The following is a 21,801-nucleotide window of genomic DNA, read 5'->3' as shown; positions in this document are numbered from 1 at the left end:
TCCATCCCTGTGTGTGTGTGTCTCCATCCATCCATCCCTGTGTGTGTCTCCATCCATCCACCCATCCCTGTGTGTGTGTGTATCCATCCGTGTGTGTGTGTGTGTGTGTGTGTGTGTGTGTGTGTGTGTGTGTGTGTGTCCAGCCTACCTGTGTCCCGAGCCTTTGTCCCGAGCCTCCGTCCCGTGCCTTGCCTCCTTGCCTCCGTCCCGTGCCGTGCCTTGCCTCCGTCCCGTGTCGTGCCTTGCCTTGCCTCCGTCCCGTCCCGTCCCGTCCCGTGCCGTGCCGTGCCTTGCCTTGCCTCCGTCCCGTGCCCTCTTCGTCGGCGCCTCGGCGGCCATTGTAAAATTCAAAAGCCGCGCCTCCTCCTTCGCCTGTGATAGGCGGAACACTGAATTTCCCAGCAGCCTGTGTTCCGCCTATCACGGACATCGTATCATCCTCGTCCGTAGTACGAGGATGATACGATGTCCGTGATAGGCGGAACACAGGCTGCTGGGAAATTCAGTGTTCCGCCTATCACAGGCGAAGGCGGAGCCGGAGGCGCGGCTTTTGAATTATAGAATGGCCGCTGTCTGTCTGCTCGACACGCTGATCGAGCGGGCAGACAGCGATGACTCGAGTATAAGCCGAGGGGGGCACTTTCAGCCTCAAAAAAGAGGCTGAAAATCTCGGCTTATACTCGAGTATATACGGTATTGTGTGGTTGCATTGAACAAGCTTGGACCAATGTAAGTATGCATATTCCATACCTGTAGGAGCGCTGTGGAAGTGGAGAATCAGTGTAGTAGTCACCAAACTCTTCTGACCATAATGCTGAGTGGCTGGCCTGCTGCATGGTAAAGACAGAGATTCGCTCCCGCAGAATGGGCACCATTCACAGAACGGCTTGCATTTATCTTAATGAATGCAAAGTGATCTCTAATTAGATGAGGTAGAGAGACAGGGCTGTGATGTCATGATTTTCTCCTGCAGTAGCGGCTGGTGCTCAGTCGGGGGGGCTGGAAACAAACCTGAGACGTCTATCTCCCCGGTCGCTTCAGCCTGTCACCAAACACCAACCCCCCGTCACCGCCTCGCTCGCTGATCAATCGGCACTTACCCCATCCAGATCGCGACTGCGGCTTCCCCGCTCTGTCTCCTCTGTGTCCCGGGCAATCGCTGCATCTCCTCCCGGCAAATCGGGTCTTTGGACTTCCGACCAATGGAGTCTTAGGACTCCCGACCAATCGGGTCTCAGGACCAGCTTTCTGATTGGCCCGGGAGGAGAAACAGGAAGGCACTAGCAAATATTAATTCGCTATTGTCACACAACTGGGTGGGCTCAGGGAGCAGTGCTCTGCGCCCCGAGCCCACCTTTTTTTTAAGCCAATTAGAACCTCAGGCTCTAATCATGTGCTTCAAAAATAAAAATAAAACATTGCAATCCATGCGCCCGATGCCCTGCATGTAGATTAGGGGCCAGACGCATGGATTGGGGGTGTCGGGCCCCTGCATCCCGTATGGACGGGCTGCCACTGTCCACATGGACCCTGAGAGAATGCTTTGCATTCATTGCGAAAATACAAGGTGTTCTGTGAATAGCTTTGGTTACTGTGAACCAGATAGATTGCAGAAATCACCGTATTAGAGGTAGCTGCTACAGCGATTATTTCCACAGTGATCTCAAAGGTATAGAATATGCATACCTACAAATAATAATATAACTATGCAACACAAACCATACCTGGAGTTCAGCTGTAATCAGGGCTGGTGCAAGGATTTTTGACACCCTAGGTAAGACCTCATTTTGCCACCCCCTTGAATCCACCCCTAACTCCACCTCCTTTGCCCTGCCCATGTATATTTCACCTTTTTCATGAAGTGTCCCCTAAAATGTAGACCACCTGCACCCATCAAATGCAGCCTCAGCAGCGCCCATCAAGGCAGCCTCACCAGCGCCCATCAAGGCAGCCTCACCAGCATCCATCAATGCAGTCACACCAGTGCCCATCAATGCAGTGTCCATCAATGCAGCCTCACCAGTGCCCATCAATGCAGTGTCCATCAATGCAGCCTCACCAGTGCCCATCAATGCAGCCTCCCCAGTGCCCATCAATGCAGCCTTACCAGCACCAATCAATGCAGGCTCACCAGTGTCCATCAATGCAGTGCTCATGAATACAGCCTCACCAGCGCCCATCAATGCAGCCTCACCAGCGCCCATCAAATTCAGCCTCACCAGCGCCCATCAATGCAGCCTCACTAGCGCCCATCAAATGCAGCCTCACTAGCGCCCATCAAATGCAGCCTCACTAGCGCCCATCAAATGCAGCCTCACTAGCGCCCATCAAATGCAGCCTCACCAGTGCCCATCAATGCAGCCTCACCAGCGCCCATCAAATGCAGCCTCACTAGCACCCATCAATGCAGCTTACCAGTGCACATCAATGAATGTTTACTGGCTTCCATTCATTCAGGAGTCAGGACACAGACAGAGGCTTCCACTGCTGTTGCTCCTCTGACACTATGTGTGAACGGAGTGGTGGCTGCCTGCTGATGCTGAGACTTAGTTGCTTGCTGCGGAGAGAAGAGAGTAGGAGCACCAGTGGCCAGGCGCCCTAGGCAGCAGTGCGCCCTAGGAGGCTGCCTAGTTTGCCTAGTGGTAGCACCGGCCCTGGCTTTAATATATGGGACCCCAGTGGAGAGTTCTTCAGGATTAGATGTTCTGATAAATGCAATCAGGGTCAAGATCAGGTTGCCTTCTTGATTTGGGATTCATCGCTGCGTAGACGACATTCTGACAAAATAAAAAACACAAACAATTAATACAAAAATCTGGCAAGGATTACACATCAGCTTTAAGGCCTGTACACACTACAGGCACTAAACACTTTCAGAAAATCATATGAAAAATACTGCTTTCAAAGCGATCATAGGATAATCTGATCATTCGTGCACAGCTTTCCAGAGCCAATCTCATATTAAATTATTTGATGGGACAAACACAAAAAATTTTCTCGTGGGATACCAGATCGTACAATTTTCATTTAATCAGTATGGTTTTCACCCGAAAATACAATACAAATACAGTACAGTACATCACTTCTGAATTTTTATTCTTAATTTTCGTAGCTTTAGTAACCTCTTTATTTACAATATGGAGACTAGCATGCAAAAAAAAAAGATGGACGATCAATCGTCCGATAATCTCATCATGTGTACCAGGTTTAAGACACTTCAATCAAATATTTCAGGGAGTTGCTATGCATGTGTCACACTAATATTTCATTCTGTTTTTGCACACCATTCTCTGGTTTTCTCACACAACATGAGATTCCAGTATTGGGACTTTGATGTCCAGGTTTTCCATCAGAGGAAGGAGAGTTTCCCTTATATAGGATCCTGGCACAGAGGATGAAATCAAATCATTAGGTTTTCTTAAAGTCAACCCATGATTTGCCCATGCAAAGCAAAGCAGCTGGTTCACTTTTAAAACAGAAGTATGGCCAAAGTTTTTTGGGCAAACTTCTATTCTGGGTCACAGGAGTGCCCTTACTTTTGCTGTGCAGTGCTGTTACCCAGGATCAGCTGAAAGCGGGCTGAAGCCCACTGTCACCCGATGCCACAGAGCCGATTCAGGCTCTGGAAGGATCCCAACCAAGGATCCAGTGGCGGCCTGTCCATAAAGGGGCGCAGAGGCACCGCCCCCTCAATCCATGTGCCCGGCCCCTAATCTCCATGCAGGGCACCAGACGCATGGCTTTCAATGTTTTTTTTTTAAAGCACATGATTAGAGCCTGAGGCTCTAATTGTCTTCAAAAAAGGGTGGGCTTGGAGCGCAGAGCACCCCGTTGTGTGACAATAGCGAATTAATATTCGCTATTGTCTTCCTGATTCTCCTCCCAGCCAATCAGGAAGCAGGTCCTGAGACCCGATTGGCCAGGAAGTCTTAGGACTCTTAACCCTTGTACACACGGTCCGACATTCCAGCGGAAAATGTCCGATCGGACCGTGTTGTCGGATAATCCGACTGTATGTGGGCTCCATCGGACTGTTTCCGTCTGAATATCCGATGGACAAAGTTTTAGAGCTGGGCTATAAAAATTTCCGACAACATGATCCGATCGGACTTTGCGCGAATGTGTGTAGAGAATTCCAATCAGACAAAGTACCACGCATGCTCAGATCAAATTCCTAGACCAAAGCTATTGGCTACTAGTCTGCTAGTCTGAACGTAGTCCCATCGTAACGAAATAACGTCATCACGTTACGTACGATCGGATTTTCCGACAACTTTGTCCTACCGTGTTTATGCAACACAAGTTTCGGAAACAATCCGTCGGACAAAATCCGACGGATTTTGTTGTCGGAATGTCCGACCGTGTGTACAAGGGCTAAGGACTCCCTGGCCAATCAGGTCCCAGGACACAGTTCCTATTCAGCCGGGAGGAGAAGCAACAGACCGGCTCTTCCTTCCCCTGCCTTCTAAGGTAAGGTCCATCTCCCTCAGGGGGCTGCCACTTTCTCCTTGGTCTAATGCCAGGGGGGGTTGCTTGCGTCAATTGCCGCCTTCCCATCCACCGTCCATCTCCCGCTGTGCTTGTGCCGATTGCTGCCTTACCGTCTGTCTCTTCTGCACGGTGGGGGGGGGGGGGGGGTGGGGGGAGTGTTACTTAGCACCAGCCACCACTGTCTGGATCCATCCAGCTGCCTGACCAACAACTGGCTCTGCCGTGGACGAGAGCTGAGCCAACTGTGCCCACCCCTTCTCCTGCTAAATACTCCAGTGAGCACTGGAGGGGCAGAGCAGAGACCAGTGATTGACAGCCACTGCTCTCCCCTCCAAGCTGACCGAAAACGGAGAGATCCGTGGTCAGGTGATCGCTTAGTTCTTGGACTTAGAGCCAGCAGGGGATACAGTAGCTACAGCATCACACTGATGCTGCAGCAAAGAGGTGAGTATGCATGTTTTTTTTTTTTTATAGAACCCCTTTAATAGCCATTTTTCAAAATAATCCCCCATGCATTCCAACATCCCCAGCACAGTACACACCACGTCTCCGCTTTTCAAGTAGTTGTTCCTGCCCCCCCTCCATGCCCCCCTCCATACATATACTATCAATTGTACACTTTCTATCCAAATTAACTGATCCCCATCTGTCCTACTTTAAAAACAGTATGGATGGGATCCTACAAGTGCACTCCATATGGCCACTCAGACTCATTCCAACACAATGCATGCACAGCGGCTGGGATCTGCAGCTACAGAAGGAGCAAACTGAACAAGTCAGCGGAGCCACTGGAGATGCACTACTAACATCCAGCCTACCTACTAAGGGGATTCAGCTACTAAGTTGTTTTTTTCTGACAGTCTGCACATGGCCTACCTGTTTGGTGGGGGAAAGGAGAAACTATTGGAACTGCAGATAAGTGATGTGTAATGTGGCGGGGGTGCTAAAATGCATGGGAATTTTTTTTTAGAAAATGGGTCATTAAAGGTGAAGTAACCCTTTAAATATTTTAATGATGGCCCCACTAATTGCACATACTTCCCTTACCTTCACTTTTCTGCCACTCTGTTTAGCTGCTCAGAAAAACAAAAACACTAAATATTTTAAGATATAAGGTAGCATGTAATTCACACCCTTCCTCCCATGTGACATGGCTGCTTCTTGGTGGTTGGCCAAGCTCTTGCAGTCTGTCCCATCAGGGTAAGAAGCAGGTCCTCCTCCCTGTGTAAGCTTCAAGTCATGACTTTGTTCTTACAGAGGGCTTCTTCTCACTTTTGATGACCTAACAGAAAGCAGGGGGTAACCAAAAACTTAAGTAGGTACAGCTGGTGGGGCCATCACTTAAAGGGACCTGTTAGTTTGCCTTTTATCAGCAAAGCACAGCTATATAGGAAGTGTAAGCCCTTGTACACACGGTTGGACATTTCGACAACCAAATCCGTCGGATTTTGTCCGACGGATTTTGTCCGCAACTGTTGCATACACACAGTCGGACAAAGTTGTCAGAAAATCCGATCGTACTTAACGTGATGACGTTATTTCGTTAGGACGGGACTACGTTAAGGCTAGTAGCCAATAGCTTTAGTCTTGTAATTTGATCTGAGCATGCGTGGCACTTTGCCCGATCGGAATTCTCTACACATGATCGGACAAAGTCCGATCGGATCATGTTGTCGGAAAATTTTATAGCCCAGCTGGAAAACTTGGTCCGATGGAGCCCACACACTGTCGGATTATCCGACAACATGGTCCTATCGGATATTGTCCATCGGAATGTCCGACCGTGTGTACAAGGGCTTAGTGTGAGGGTTACAGTGTGCAGGAACTTAGAGTAGATTAGAACATCTCTCTTTCTCTAACATATCATCTCACAGGGCCAAAAACATAAGTAGGCCAAATCTTTCGTTCAGGAAACCCACAGATTAGAGATATCAGTTTCTACCAGGCCCTCAGTTGCCCTACACCATATAGTTGGATCGAAAACTGAGACCCCCTGGTGACACATGTCTAAATTCTGTCTAACCAGTTTTTCTGTCTATCTACCTGCCTCAGCCAACACCAATGCTTGTAAGAACACTACTTGGTGACTTAAGTTGGTTACATCAGTTAGTGTATTGTGCTAGTCAACCCTGGTTTCTATTTCCCTTCCTCCCAACCTGCAATCAAGGTCCAGCAGTTCTTTATTTAAAAAGTCAAGTCTGCTGGGTCCACCATCCAAGACAGCTACCACCTTTTCTAAAACTCACATTTTCATGGTTTTCATTTGTTGTCCCAGGAACATCTGAAAGATTGAAATTGAAATTGTTATCCAATGTGCAAAGAATGTAATATATACAGAAGGCTTACACTGATATGTTAACCAGTATATAGTGATAGATACAGGTGAGGACTTGTGCCTAGATTGGGAACTTTGTAATTTTGGTGTTGGTTTCAAAGGTTGGTTTGTGTAAGGTCATTAGTGGGCTTTTTTTTTTTTTAGAATGTGTTGATTCCATACAATCTGCCGGTACCAACATTTGAATGCTCAGAATCTCAGGACTGATAATGGACAGAACTTTACTTACGGCAATGGAAATTAAGCACCAGTGCCTAAGCTCATATGGAAACCTTATAATTTTTAAAGTTTTTTCCCCCTTAGTTTGCCTCGTCTATCAGCTGGTGAACAATTAAAGTGGTTGTAAACCCTTACAACCAACTTTGACCTACAGGTAAGCCTAGATTAAGGCTTACCTGTAGGTCCAAGAAATATCTCCTAAACCTATACAGTTTAGGAGATATTTACCCGAAGACAGCCACCGCTGTCTACGGCGCACTGGGGCAGACCGCAGATTGCGGCGATATGCCGCAAGTGTCGGCTCCCGTGCGCATGCGCGGGAGTGACGTCATCCGGCTCCGGCGAATCACAGCGAATCACTCCGGGATCCATGGCAGTGGCGAAGAGGAAGACAGAGGACCGCTTCGGGGGCTTCGTTCTCAGGTAAGTTATTCATAATGAGCTAGTATGCTATGCATACTAGCTCATTATGTCTTTGTCTTGCAGGATTTTTTTTTTTTCAGGATTTTTTTAAAAGGGTTTACAACCACTTTAATGGCTAACAATGCAATATCCACTATGTATCAAATGAACTGGAGGGTTGTTGAGAAGAGTCAGACCCCCTAGACTCCCTAGGGCCTATACACATTGGGACATGGGGCTTTGAGGTTTAGCTGCAGGTGGAGGACACGGGTGTCTCATGAAGCCCCATTGCTGGCGAACCTTTTGAGAGTTTGACAGCTGCTGTGGGTGGATGGGGCTGAACATTACACCTAGTAGTTCTTCCGTTTAGAGCATTGTGTGCCCAGGGACGAATACCCAGAATGCAGACTTCTTGCATTCCAAACATTCATCCCTGGGAGCATATTGCACTAAACATACATACCACTAGGTACCGCAACTAGCTGGAGCAGCTGTCAAGACTCTCAGTGTTTGGCTAAACACTGGAGCCCCATATACCGGGGCTAAACGTCCAGTGTGTATGGGGCCATTCAGTTCAAGAAACATGAATGATGGATGGTGGATCGAGGGTAGAGAAGAGTTGATATTTTGGTCATGTTTTAGCAACAGGTCCATTCCCTGTAACTTCTTTTTTTTAATGACAAATAAAAATTGTGACATAAAATTGACAGTTTTGATGGAATGATAGTAATATGAAAACGCATAAATATACACAGTACTTACCATGTGGCATAGGGAACATGGCAAGAATGGAGTATGTGATCTCAGGTTGTACATCAAAATCACTGGATGTGTTAAATCCTTCTGGGATACATAAGGAGAAGGCGTCACTTAAAATAAACATAAACCTAAAAATCCAAACTATTTTGCCCACCCGGTGCTGGTCACTGTCACTAACAGGCCAGGTTTGCAAGATATGAAAAGAGGGTTTTCCACCTCAGGGCACACCTAAGCCCTTGTACACACGGTCGGAGAATCCGTCGGAATGTGTCCTATCGGACCGTGTTGTCGGATAATCCGACTGTGTGTGGTATGCATCGGACTGTTTCCGTCTGAATATCCGTCGGACCAAATTTTCCAACTTGCTGGAAATATTTTCCGACAAACTGGTCCGATAGGACATACTCCGATCATGTGTAGAGAATTCCGATTGGACAAAGTGCCACGCATGCTCAGATCAAATTCCTACACCAAAGCTATTGGCTACTAGCCTGAACGTGGTCCCATTGTAACGAAATTACGTCATCACGTTCTGAAAGATCGGGTTTTTCGACAACTTTGTCCGACCGTGTGTATGCAACAGTTTCGGACAAGATCTGACGGACAAAATCCAACGGATTTGGTTGTCGGAATCTCTGACCGTGTGTACAAGGGCTTAGAGAAGGAGCATCCCAAGGTGGAAAAGGTGGCTACTTTAGTATTAATGGGCAAATAAGGAGTTGGAGATTATATAAATCCAAAAAGTTTATTAGATTACTAAAATTTATACATATAAAATTAGCTTGGCCCAACGGCTTGGCTTACAAAAAGTACTCTTAAGCCCCGTACACACGAGCGGACTTTTCAACATCCAAAGTCCGACGGAATGATTCCGTCAGACTATTCGATCGTGTGTGGGCTGCAACGGACTTTTGATTCGCAAAAGTTTGACGGACTTTAGAAAATGGAACATGCTTCAAATTTTTCCGACGGAACTCCGCCGGACCCAGTTCCAACCGAAAAATTTGCTCGTGTGTAAGCTATTCCGACGGACTAAAACCGACGCTAGGGCAGCTATTGGCTACTGGCTATGAACTTCCTTATTCGAGTCCAGTCGTACGTCATCACGTTCGAATCCGTCGGAGTTTGGTGTGATTGTGTGTGGCCAAGTCCGCTCAGTCGAAAAGTCCGTCAGAACTCTGTCGGAACTCCGGCAGAACTCCGGCAGAACTCCTTCGGAAGTCTGTCGGACATAAGTCCTCTCGTGTGTACGGGGCTTTATAATGCTCTACCTATACGTTTCATTGGTTCCCCACACTACCATTCCTGCTAAGCTACCTCCTATGTACACCAACACCAGACAATAGACATACAGTACAAGATAACTGAAATACATCACAGGGGATATAATTTGCTGCTCAGTGGTTGCAGTATTCTAGTCTGCATCTCCCCAAAGTAATACTTAAAATCTGGCCTGTTAGTGGGTCCTGAGGATAGGAGTTGAGAACCATTACTTTAAGAATCTTCTAACAAGAACCAATAGAAAATGTTGACCACTGCTTAAATAATAACTAGTTTTACCCTCAATAAACTTTAATGGGATTCCTGCTAAATTTGCTGAACCCCCTGTTAACCAAACCCCTCCCAGTCTTCTTATCCCTACTTATCGCTCATCCTGTGAACCTTGGTGTGAAGCTGGATTTGCAATAAACTATGAGAATCAGTTTGCACACCACTGGCTCTGTCTTTACCTTGTATTCACTGGTGGTCTACTTGTTGGAGATCAGTGATTCTAAAAGTCTTGAACATAAAGACAAAAACGAGCAACTGGCTTTTTTAGAAGAAGGTCAACAATGGCGTCCTCTGTATTTGCTCAGCACAGGTTTCATTTCATAATTGCACAATAATTAGGAAGTAAATGTACCTGTTGTTGGTTCTTGGGGTTTTACAGATGAACGCCGTTTCCTGCAAATGAAGAGGGTCACCAGGATAGCAACAAGGAGGAGTAAAATTCCTAGAGCCAGCGGAATAAGAATTATGAAGAGCGCTGTGTTACCTGTAGGGAAACAATACCCATCACTGTCTTCATCGGGTAAATCTAAGGTAGCTGAAGCTATGCATCCAACAGTGCTTGTAAAGGTGGCAACAACTTGAAAATTCTTAGGTTCCTTAATAAGACATGTGGACACAATCTAAGGTTGGAAGAAAGGAAGTTTAATATGAAATTGTGTGTGTGTGTGTGTGTGTGAGGGGGGTTACAATAAGAGCAGCAAAAACGTGGAACCCCCTTTAACAGGTAGTGGAATCAGCTGGGCTGACAAATGAAAACAAATTCTAGATCTCTTTATAAAATGAGCTCCATATACAGAGATATGCATACTCTAAGCCCTTGTACACACGGTCGGACATTCCGACAACCAAATCCGTCGGATTTTGTCCAACTGATTTTTTTCAGACGGATTTTGTCCGAAACTGTTGCATACACACAGTCGGACAAAGTTGTCAGAAAATCCGATCGTACTTAACGTGATGACGTTATTTCGTTAGGACAGAACTACGTTCAGGCTAGTAGCCAATAGCTTTGGTCTAGGAATTTGATCTAAGCATGTGTGGCACTTTGTCCGATCGGAATTCTCTACACACAATCGGACAAAGTCTGATCGGATCATGTTGTCAGAAAATCTTATAGCCCAGCTGGAAAACTTGGTCCGTCGGATACTCCGACGGAAACAGTCCGATAGAGCCCACACACTGTCGGATTATCCGACAACACGGTCCTATCGGACATTGTCCATTCGGAATGTCTGACCGTGTGTGTCCGGTTGGACCGTATTGTCGGATAATCCGACTGTGTGTGGTCTCCATCGGACTGTTTTTCTATCAGAGTATCCGACGGACCAAGTTTTCCAACTTGTCTATAACATTTTCCAACAACATGCTCCGATCGGACATACTCCGATCATGTGTAGCCTACTCCGACGGACAAAGTGCCACGCATGCTCAGATCAAATTCCTAGACCAAAGCTATTGGCTACTAGCCTGAACGTAGTCCCGTCGTAACGAAATAACGTCATCACATTATGTACAATCGGATTTTCCGCCAACTTTGTCCGACCGTGTGTATGCAACAGTTTCGGACAAAATCCTTCGGACAAAATCCTTCGGACAAAATCCAACGGATTTGGTTGTCAGAATGTCCGACCGTGTGTACAAGGGCTTAGAATCAAAGACTCGAAAGGACACTGTTAGCAATGTACCTGTTGTGCAGTGGGGTCCAAACTCCAGACCAGATGAGGCCCTTTGCTTGCCTTTATTCATCCCTTTGGGGCACTATTCCTCCCAATAATATGGGCACTATTCCTCCCTTGGACATCAACAATAAGGCTTCCACTGACATATCACCAACAGTGTTGCAGTATTTTTTCCACTGATATCAAGAATGTGGCATAATTCCTTCCACGATTAATAAAAGATTGAGCACTAGTCTTCCCACCGATGCCAATAATGGAGAAATATTCCTCCCACTAATGTCAATGATGGGGCACTATTTCTCCCACTAATACCAATGATGGGGCAATATTTCTCCCACTAATACCAATGATGGGGCAATATTTCTCCCACTAATATCAATGATGGGGCAATATTCCTCCCACTGATACCATTGATACTATTCCTCCTCCTACTGACCAGCGGTGCTATGTCATTTTTTTTACTCCCACTGACCACCAAGCCTAATATACATTGTCTACTCCCACTGATGCTTGGGCATTTTCTACTCCCAGTGGCCACAATCTGCCCACCTGAAGACTGAAGGGCAGTAAACTGAGACCCCTGCTGTAGTGAGTGAAGTCCAGTGGTCAGGAACTTCAAGCTAGACACAGTTCTTAGCAAGTAACAATTGAGGTATCATAGGACAGCAGGCATGATTATGTGTGGAGCACAATCATCTGGCAAGGAAATAGGGAGAACTTAAAGAGGGAGTCCACCCAAATTTTTTTTTATTAAAAGCCAGCAGCTACAAATTCTGCAGCTACTGACTTTTAATAAATGGCAACTTACCTGTCCCAGGGTCCAGCCATGTCGGCAGCCAATGCCGATCAATTGCCACCGCCATTCTCATTGAGGTCTTGAGGAGTAAGGTTCACTAGACTGGAGCTAGTGTTGCACTGACAGTGAAATGTTTTCTCCTCTGTGTCATTAATGGTATCATGTGCATTTGTAGTAACCTTTCATGCTGTCATCTTAAAGGGGTTGTAAACCCCCAGGGTTTTTCACCTTAATGGATTCTTTGCATTAAGGTGAAAAAGCTCCCTTGATGCAGCTGCCCCCCAGAGCCCCCCTTTTACTTACCTGAACCCAGTCTTTCTAGCAACGGGGGGAGCACACCAGCTCCAGCTGGTGTCTTGGGTCCTGATTGGATAGATTGATAGCAGCGCTACTGTCAATCAAATCCAATGACATGGGAGCCGGGGGTGGGGCTGAGTCCTGTGATCTATGTCAATGGACGCAGCAGCAGGAAACGGTACCCACACGAGTGCCCCGAGGGAGAGTGGCTCTCCAATGGGGCACTTGAGAAGAGGAGGAACCAGGAACACCACTGAGGGACCCCAAAAGAATCAGGGCCACTCACAAACCTTTAGTTATCCTTCAAGTTTTCTTGAACCAAATAGCCATACCTTCAACATCTGCCCCACCCTAATATAAATACCACCTAGAGAAAACAGCAGCAACAGGGCACACAAGCCTGACTTCAATCCCCATAGCAGCTACATGTGCTGCCATGGCTATGCTAATGTCTTGACATTACAAATATATTTACGTGCTTCACAAAGGTACTAATCATAAAAATATTTTACTTTTTGCATCCTGTATTCCTAATTTATATAGGATTTTTTGTTAACCAAGACTAAAAAAGAAACATACATTCAATATTAGAAAGGCAAGTAGAGGGAGCAACATAAGGGAGGGAGAAGGGACACCAACCAAGTGGGAGGGAAACCACAATATAACCATACAAATATCTTAAAAGGTAAGTCCACTTAAACCAATGACACACTCACATAAGACTTCTCAAGAGCATAGTTAACCTAGAGCAGTGTTTCTCAATTCCAGTCCTCATGGCCCACTAACAGGTCATGTTTTCAGGCTTTCCATTATTTTGCACAGGTGATTTGATCAGTTTCACTGCCTTAGTAATTACCCCAGCTGTTTCATCTGTGGGAAATCCTAAAAACATGACCTGTTAGTGGGCCATGAGGACTGGAATTGAGAAACACTGACCTAGAGCAAGATCTGCTCCTTCCAACAAAACTCTGTCTCCATCACCATCTTAACACATTGAGGGTATTTAGAGCAGGGGTCTCAAACTGGAAGCCCCCCAGCTGTTGCAAAACTAAAAGTTCCATCATGTCTCTGCCTGTGGGAGTCATGCTTATAACTGTCAGCCTTGTAATGCCTCATGGGAATTGTAGTTTTGCAACAGCTGGACGGCCGCCAGTTTGAGACCCCTGATTTAGACCCATGCTTATTTCCAAGGAGGAGAGTTGGGTTTGAAGGACAGCATTACTTCCCTTTGAAAAAGTCACGAGGTCGTGACGCAACACGTCAGGGAGGGAGCTTTTGGTGTTGCACTCATCACTTCCGTTCGCGGCCGAGACCGGAAGTTCCGTTCGTATTTGCAGAGTTTTGTTGTCATTTGCTCCGTTCGTATTTGCGATGTTTGCTGTCATTTGCTTTAATGTAAGTGATTTATTTTATCTATTAAAACGCTGCTGTTGATTACTACCCATGAGAGCCTCCCCTTATCTTTCCTATGTACCACGAACGATCATTTCATCTGTTTGAAGATACTGGGGAAACACTATTCCTATATATACAGTGGTATCCTGCTGAAGCTGGACTGCTAAGGACGAGTGAATATCGGTTTTGTTGCAGTGCTTTTATATTTGATTTCTGAGGTGAGAGGCTGGGGGAAATAGTTGGTGCACGGAGTTGTGGCACTGAAATTGGGCACTGAAGTTGATCGGTGGACAGTCACGGATTTGGAGAACACTATATTCATTTTGCATGAACTGTGATACATGCTCACTGTTTAATTGCATGGACTTCATTAGAGAAGCACCTTTTACTTATTATTTGTCATTCCTTGTACTGTTTTTATAAGAGTATTTATTCAGCAATTTTCACATTTAATATTTTGTTATTATTTCAAGCATGATGTTTTGAAGATTTATACACTTTATTTTATTGGATACTAGAGTATTCACGGTTGAATATTGCACATTTATCACTTTTAGTGAGGTGGATTCACTGTTGCACTATATGTGTTTTAGTATTGCATTCTATTAGTCTTTTAGGTAGCGCCGCATTTTTTGTATTTTTATATTTCTTTTGGTGTTGAGATCACTACTTTTTGCTGGCAGCTTCCTACATATGTACACGTATTTGGTTAATTTTTCAGGTTCACATTTTATATATATTTTTAGATATTTCTTTCACACATTTAATATTAGCCAGGTGGAGCGCATTAGTTTCGTGCATTCATTACTTCCCAGTATATTTCTATTTTTACTTGAAAGTATGTAATATTATTTATAGATATCCCATATGCACCAACGTACCCCATTGGATGATCAGCGGGTTGCTTCAAAGAATGGCTCATACCTCTTTCTCCCCCTCAACAGATTTGGCCAATCAGATTATATATGTGTTAGCACCTCTATGCATATTTTGCTTTCTGGATGGTAAGCACAGCATGTACATCATCAACTGTTATTGAGGCCCCCATTTAAAATATAAGTTATGATCACCTTTTATGTCTACTTTTAATTCCTCACTCTTCTTTTTCACATTGCTTGTTAAATGTATTACTTCACAGTAATAATTCCCAGAATCCTCCAGATGAGCCGATGGGACTACATACTGATGAGATGAATTGAATTCTTGAATTTTCTGTATATTCTTGTAGAATGCAAATTGAAGTTCAGTGTTGTTTCTTATTACAATTGTATTGCATTTTAGGATCATTTGATTGCCTTCACTGACCAAAACTGGGATCATCTCAATTACGGGCTTAGAGAAGAGCTCTGCATAGGAAAGTAATGCAACAGTAAGCATATCAGACAAGATCAGTATACCGAATTATATCTGGTATATTTCACAAATGGACAGTATAGTAAACAGTGCCTGTGCTAGACTATTTTGCACCCTAGGCAAGACCAGCTACATGCGCCCCCCCCCCCCCCCCCCCCAAAAAAAAAAACTAACTTTTTTTTAAACACAGGCCACTGCACACTATGGATGAGTGGGGTAGAAATGCACCTGCATCCTTGGTGCCACTAAAATAAAATTGTCCCTGCATTGGTGGTTATACTGGGAGGACAAATGTCCTTGTTTCCGTGTTGTCACTGGAAGAAAAAAATTGTCCCTGTGTCCATTATATGTGACGTGCACCAGTAAGGGGATGGGGTGGTAGGAAGCTGGCAATGGGTTAGATGGGGATGAATATGACAGGGGGTGGGGTGATAGGAAGCTGGAAGTGGGGTACAGGGGGGTGAAGATGACAGGGGGTGGGGTGATAATAAGTTGGCAGTGGGGCACATGGGGATGAAGATGACAGGGGGTGGAGTGGTAGAAAGCTGGCAGTTGGGTACAGGGGGGATGAAAATGACAGGTGCTGGGTGGTAGGAAGCTGGCAGTGGGGTACATGGGGATGAAGATGACAGGGGGTGGGGTGGGGTGGTAGGAAGCTGGCAGTGGGGTACATGGGGGTGAAGATGACAGGGGGTGGGCTGGTAGGAAGCTGACAGTGGGGTACAGGTGAATGAGGATGACAGGGGGCAGGGTGGTAGCAAGCTGGAAGTGGGGTATGGGGGGAGAATGAAGATGACAGGGGGTGGGGTGGTAGGAAGCTGACAGTGGGGTATAGGGGGATGAAGATGACAGGGGGTGGAGTAATAAGCTGCCAGTGGGGTATGGGGCGATGAAGATGACAGGGGTGGGGTGGTAGGAAGCTGGCAGTGGAGTACAGGGAATGAAGATGACAGTGGGACGGGTGGTAGAAAGCTGGCAGTGGGGTACAGGAGGATGAAAATGACAGGGTGTGGGGTGGTAGGAAGCTGGCAGTGGGGTACAGGGCAATGAAGATGACAGGGGTGGGGTGGTAGTAAGCTGGCAGTGGGGTACAGCGGGATGAAGATGACAGATTGTGGGTGGTAAGAAGCTGACAGTGGGGTACAGGAGGATCAAAATGACAGGGTGTGGGGTGGTAGGAAGCTGGCAGTGGGGTACAGGGGGGTGAAGATGACAGGGGGTGGGGTGATAAGAAGCTGGCAATGGGGTATAGGGGGGTGAAGATGATCGCAGGTGGGATGATAAGAAGTTGGCAGTGGGGAACATGAGGATGAAGATGACAGGGGGTGGGGTTCTAGGAAGCTGGCATTTGGGTGCGGGGGGATGAAGATGACAGGGGGTGGGGTGATAGGAAGCTGGCAGTTGGGTACAGGGGGGGATGAAGATGACAGGGGGTGGGGTGGTAGGAAGCTGACAGTGGGGTATAGGGGGATGAAGATGACAGGGGGTGGAGTAATAAGCTGCCAGTGGGGTATGGGGCGATGAAGATGACAGGGGTGGGGTGGTAGGAAGCTGGCAGTGGAGTACAGGGAATGAAGATGACAGTGGGACGGGTGGTAGAAAGCTGGCAGTGGGGTACAGGAGGATGAAAATGACAGGGTGTGGGGTGGTAGGAAGCTGGCAGTGGGGTACAGGGCGATGAAGATGACAGGGGTGGGGTGGTAGTAAGCTGGCAGTGGGGTACAGCGGGATGAAGATGACAGATTGTGGGTGGTAAGAAGCTGACAGTGGGGTACAGGAGGATCAAAATGACAGGGTGTGGGGTGGTAGGAAGCTGGCAGTGGGGTACAGGGGGGTGAAGATGACAGGGGGTGGGGTGATAAGAAGCTGGCAATGGGGTATAGGGGGGTGAAGATGATCGCAGGTGGGATGATAAGAAGTTGGCAGTGGGGAACATGAGGATGAAGATGACAGGGGGTGGGGTTCTAGGAAGCTGGCATTTGGGTGCGGGGGGATGAAGATGACAGGGGGTGGGGTGATAGGAAGCTGGCAGTTGGGTACAGGGGGGGATGAAGATGACGGGGTGGGGTGATAAGAAGCTGGCAGTGGGGTACAGGAGGATGAAGATGAGAGGGGGTGGGGTGATAAGAAGCTGGCAGTGAGTTACAGGTGGGTTGAAGATGACAGGGGTGGGGTGATAAGAAGCTGGCAGTGGGGTACAGGAGGATGAAGATGACGGGGTGGGGTGATAAGAAGCTGGCAGTGGGGTACAGGGGGATGAAGATGACAGGGGTGGGGTGATAAGAAGCTGGCAGCAGGGTACAGGGGGATAAAGATGAGGGGGGCGGGGTGGTAGGAAGCTGTCAGTGGGGTACAGGGGGATGAAGATGACAGGGGGTGGGGTGATAAGAAGCTGGCAGTGGGGTATAGGGGGGTAAAGATAATCGGGTGGGATGATAAGAAGTTGGCAGTGGGGAACATGGGGATGAAGATGACAGGGGGTGGGGTGGTAGGAAGCTGGCATTTGGGTGTGGGGGATGAAGATGACAGGGGGTGGGGTGATAAGAAGCTGGCAGTGGGGTACAGGGGGATGAAGATGACAGGGGGTGGGGTGATAAGAAGCTGGCAGTGGGGTAAAGATAATCGGGTGGGATGATAAGAAGTTGGCAGTGGGGAACATGGGGATGAAGATGACAGGGGGTGGGGTGGTATGAAGCTGGCATTTGGGTGTGGGGGATGAAGATGACAGGGGGTGGGGTGATAAGAAGCTGGCAGTGGGGTACAGGGGGATGAAGATGACAGGGGGTGGGGTGATAAGAAGCTGGCAGTGGGGTACAGGGGGATGAAGATGACAGGGGGTGGGGTGATAAGAAGCTGGCAGTGGGGTATAGGGGGGTAAAGATAATCGGGGTGGGATGATAAGAAGTTGTCAGTGGGGAACATGGGGATGAAGATGACAGGGGGTGGGGTGGTAGGAAGCTGGCATTTGGGTGTGGGGGATGAAGATGACAGGGGGTGGGGTGATAAGAAGCTGGCAGTGGGGTACAGGGGGATGAAGATGACAGGGGTGGGGTAATAAGAAACTGACAGTTGGGTACAGGAGGATGAAGATGACAGGGGTGGGGTGATAAGAAGTTGGCAGTGGGGAACATGGGGATGAAGATGACAGGGGGTGGGGTGATAGGAAGCTGGCAGTTGGGTACAGGAGGATGAAGATGACAGGGGTGGGGTGATAATAAGTTGGCAGCGGGGTACAGGGGGATAAAGATGACGGGGCGGGTGGTAGGAAGCTGACAGTGGGGTACAGGGGGATGAAGATGACAGGGGTGGGTGGTAGGAAGCTGACAGTGGGGTACAGGGGGATGATAAGAAGTATGTGACAGGAGGTAGGTTAGCAGGGAAACAGGCAGATGATGAGGAGGATAAATATGATGACAGGGGGACAGTAGGTGGCAGCATCATATATATTGTTAGGGCTGTGTGTGGGGCGGCTGCTAGTAGCAATTTGTAGGGCTCCCTCGGTCAGGGAGTGATGTCACGGATAATGTCAGTATCGGGCAGGACTGTCATGACTCATGTAGTACCTTGGGACTCCAGAAGAATGATGATCGCCAGGCTCCTGCTGTTCCAGGTCCTCCACCATAGTCCACAGCCATAGATGTCCATCCTGGAGAGGAGATCCGGGAGAGCTGCTCAGCCGTGGCGACCATTGTCTGGGCTCTGCATACATAGTAGGAGATGTGCAGAGCGCGGGGGCAGGGGAGGAGCGCACATGGAACCATCCACTGACCCAGCAGCTGTTGCACTTCCTGCTCTGTGTCCAGTTCACCAGCTACTCAAATGAAAGGAATGACAGCAACACCACTCCCCTGACAGGGGATAGAGAATGATTTTCTGACAAGTTCCATCACAGCGCTTCCTTCTCCACAGGACTACACCGTGCATTACTCCCTGAAAGCCTTAGCAGCAGCATCACTGCTGTCACACAGTGAGATAGAGAGCCAGAGGCCCTGGCGGCGCCCTAGGCACCAGTGCGCCCAAGGCGACTGCCTAGTTCGCCTAGTGATAGCACCGGCCCTGATAGTAAATAGTAAACCTATTTTCCTCTTATATGATAAGACCATGGCACCCGTTCTGCTCACCTTGTATCTGGATGTATAACTCTTTACTGCTTCTTGTTAATTTGTTTGTTGAAGACCTCACTTTACAGGAATAACTCCCAGAATGCTTTGTCTCAGTGCACTGGACTTCGTATTGATTAGATAAACTAAATTCCTGAACATTTTGTCCATCTCTGTAAAAAGCAAATTCCAGACCTGTATCGGGAATGAGTTTGCTACGTTCTGTGTGACAGGTCAGGGTCATATTGTCTCCTTCTGTCGTTTGATTTTGGGTCATTATGATTTCTGATTGCGTGAATGGCTCTGAAGGAGAGAATAAAAGAAACAAAAATAAAATAGTTGTAAAATATAGCCTGCGTGAATGTGAAAAGCTCACTTTCATGTTTTAGGGTTTCAAAAACAAAATTTTAACTGTAAATGTCTTGTGTATGGGGGTAACCAGATTTGGTTGTTACTTGGGTATGCTGTGCTTCTTGTCTAGGAAAATGTCACGATGGTGCTTGACTCCACCTATTTTAAACATTTGAGGAAAGTGGAAAAATAGCGCTAGATCCAAATGGTTATCTCACTGGTATTGTTATCTTAAAATATTTATGTTGATCTGGACCTGGCATCAGAGTCCCCGGGGCTGCTGCGGATACTCCTTTCAGCATACTCCAGGACTGTGTCTGAGGATGAATACCTGGCGCTCAGGCTACAGATTCGAGTAGGACTCTGGATTGAAGCCCCCCAGGTCACTGGTATGTAACAGGGCAAGTACTTTCCAACCCCAGAGCACTGCCGTCTAACGCATGTCCAGACCAGGTGGAGGTCTCGGACCTTGTTAGTAGACTTTTGATGGGGGAGAAATGTGATAGACTCACCCGGGACAGAGGCTTTTGGAGTGGACTGAATGCTAGCCTCTGGCTTACCGACTATGGGCCCTGGCACTTGAGGGTGCTACAAGCATTTAGGAAGATATTTTGTTATGTAATGCAAAAGGACATTATTAAGGAGGCCATGATGGTCTCTGCCAGTGTGGGACTCATAAAAGATGTATGTGAAAGGAATGCTGATTAATGAGATCTGGAAAACCATGGGTCTCCTGTTGTCTACTAGTCTAAAGGGTCTTTCACCCATTGTTTTTTGTGTTGATTAACACTGCTATTGTGTGAAGGAGTTCTGTGTTGATATTTATGATAATTTGTAGTTAGGGAGCTAGGAGACAACAAGGTTAAGACCTGAAAGGTCATATCTCTGAGTCACCTAGACTGGAAATGATTAGTTAATTAGCTCATGTTAAGTTATGTTTCTGGTTACAGGTGTATTGTTAGAGTAATATGAGCAGGAGGGGGGGGCTCCTCTTCAAATGTATAAAAGACTGTATTCTATGTTCTAATAAACAGTTCATGTTGAGCAACCAAATGAGTACTGCCTAGTTTGTGGTTGTCAGCGGTTTGGAATATCTGATATCTATATTCAGACTGGGAGGAAGCGTTATATCACAAAAGCACTCAAGCGGAGTGTGGGACGTTTTGTTACAGATACTTTTTGTATTGTCCCTCTGAATTTGGAATAAGTTGGAATTAAAGCGGAGGTCCACCCTAAAATGGACCTTCCGCTCATCGGAATCCTCCCCCCCTCCGGCGCCACAATTGACACCTTTCAGGGGGGAGGGGGGTGCAGTTACCTGGATAATCCAGGTAACTGCACCCACTTCCGGGCTAGCTCTCTGCGGAAAGGGGCGTAGATTACGCCCCTTTCCGCAAGTGCCCGCCCCCTTCCACAAGTGCCCCGCTGCCTGCTGGGAAACACACAGAAACAATGTGTTCAGGATGAGGCTTATTTGGTATGGGATTATATTGTATAAGGTTTCCACTTGGGTATAGGTGTGATTTGTAGTTAGAAAATGTTGGAGCTGGTACTTTCCTGTGTCTTGTATCAGGGGTAGATGTTTTGGGACTGCGTGTGGGGTCGATAGGTGATGATGGTAAGTGGGTAGTAAATCGGATCAACTGGGCAGGGTAGGGTGTGGGAGACAGGGAATGGGGAGGGGGTAGTAATGCCGGGAGTGGAGGAGGGGGGAGGGGACTGGAGGGGGTTGTCTCTGACTCCCCAGGGTCCTTGCTGATGTATGGATGAAAGAATTACATTCATGAGATTGATATTGGGTGTGTGTTAGAGATTGGTAGTCTTGGGAGGGGATGAGATGAGGTGTCAGAAAGATGGTTGAGAAGTAAAGGATGCGACAGACAGTTGCTTGTTTTGGCAAGGCTCATGACTATTCAGGTTGTTTTTTTTATTTTTTATTTTTTATTGTTTTTAATTGTTCAGGTGGAGGAGTCTATTGTGTTTTTGTACTCAGGTGTTGTCTGGAAGTGTATCCAGCAGGCCCATTTTTTATTCAATTTTGTTGGAGCGTTGTGTGCCGCGTGAATGAGTTTT

General features: G+C 47.0%; 1 protein-coding gene across 1 annotated transcript in view; it reads right to left on the bottom strand.

Moving 5' to 3' along the window:
• Nucleotides 1–559: 559 nt before the first annotated feature.
• Nucleotides 560–21,801, bottom strand: part of LOC143958865 (Fc receptor-like protein 5) — a 43,415-nt gene continuing 22,173 nt past the window's right edge. The window contains exons 6-11 of the mRNA XM_077467845.1: nucleotides 19,399–19,680; nucleotides 14,995–15,270; nucleotides 10,110–10,241; nucleotides 8,210–8,290; nucleotides 6,738–6,772; nucleotides 560–2,777 (exon numbers count right to left, since the gene is read on the bottom strand). Of these exons, the coding sequence (XP_077323971.1) occupies nucleotides 2,697–2,777; nucleotides 6,738–6,772; nucleotides 8,210–8,290; nucleotides 10,110–10,241; nucleotides 14,995–15,270; nucleotides 19,399–19,680 (887 nt within the window). The 3' untranslated portion in view covers nucleotides 560–2,696. The remainder of the gene's footprint in view (nucleotides 2,778–6,737; nucleotides 6,773–8,209; nucleotides 8,291–10,109; nucleotides 10,242–14,994; nucleotides 15,271–19,398; nucleotides 19,681–21,801) is intronic.

The sequence above is a fragment of the Lithobates pipiens genome, unplaced genomic scaffold (assembly GCF_037356315.1).
Source record: "Lithobates pipiens isolate NorthernLeopardFrog02 unplaced genomic scaffold, aLitPip1_a1.2 Scaffold_62, whole genome shotgun sequence".
Lineage (NCBI taxonomy): Eukaryota > Metazoa > Chordata > Amphibia > Anura > Ranidae > Lithobates > Lithobates pipiens.
This window is presented reverse-complemented; position numbering and strand designations above follow the sequence as displayed.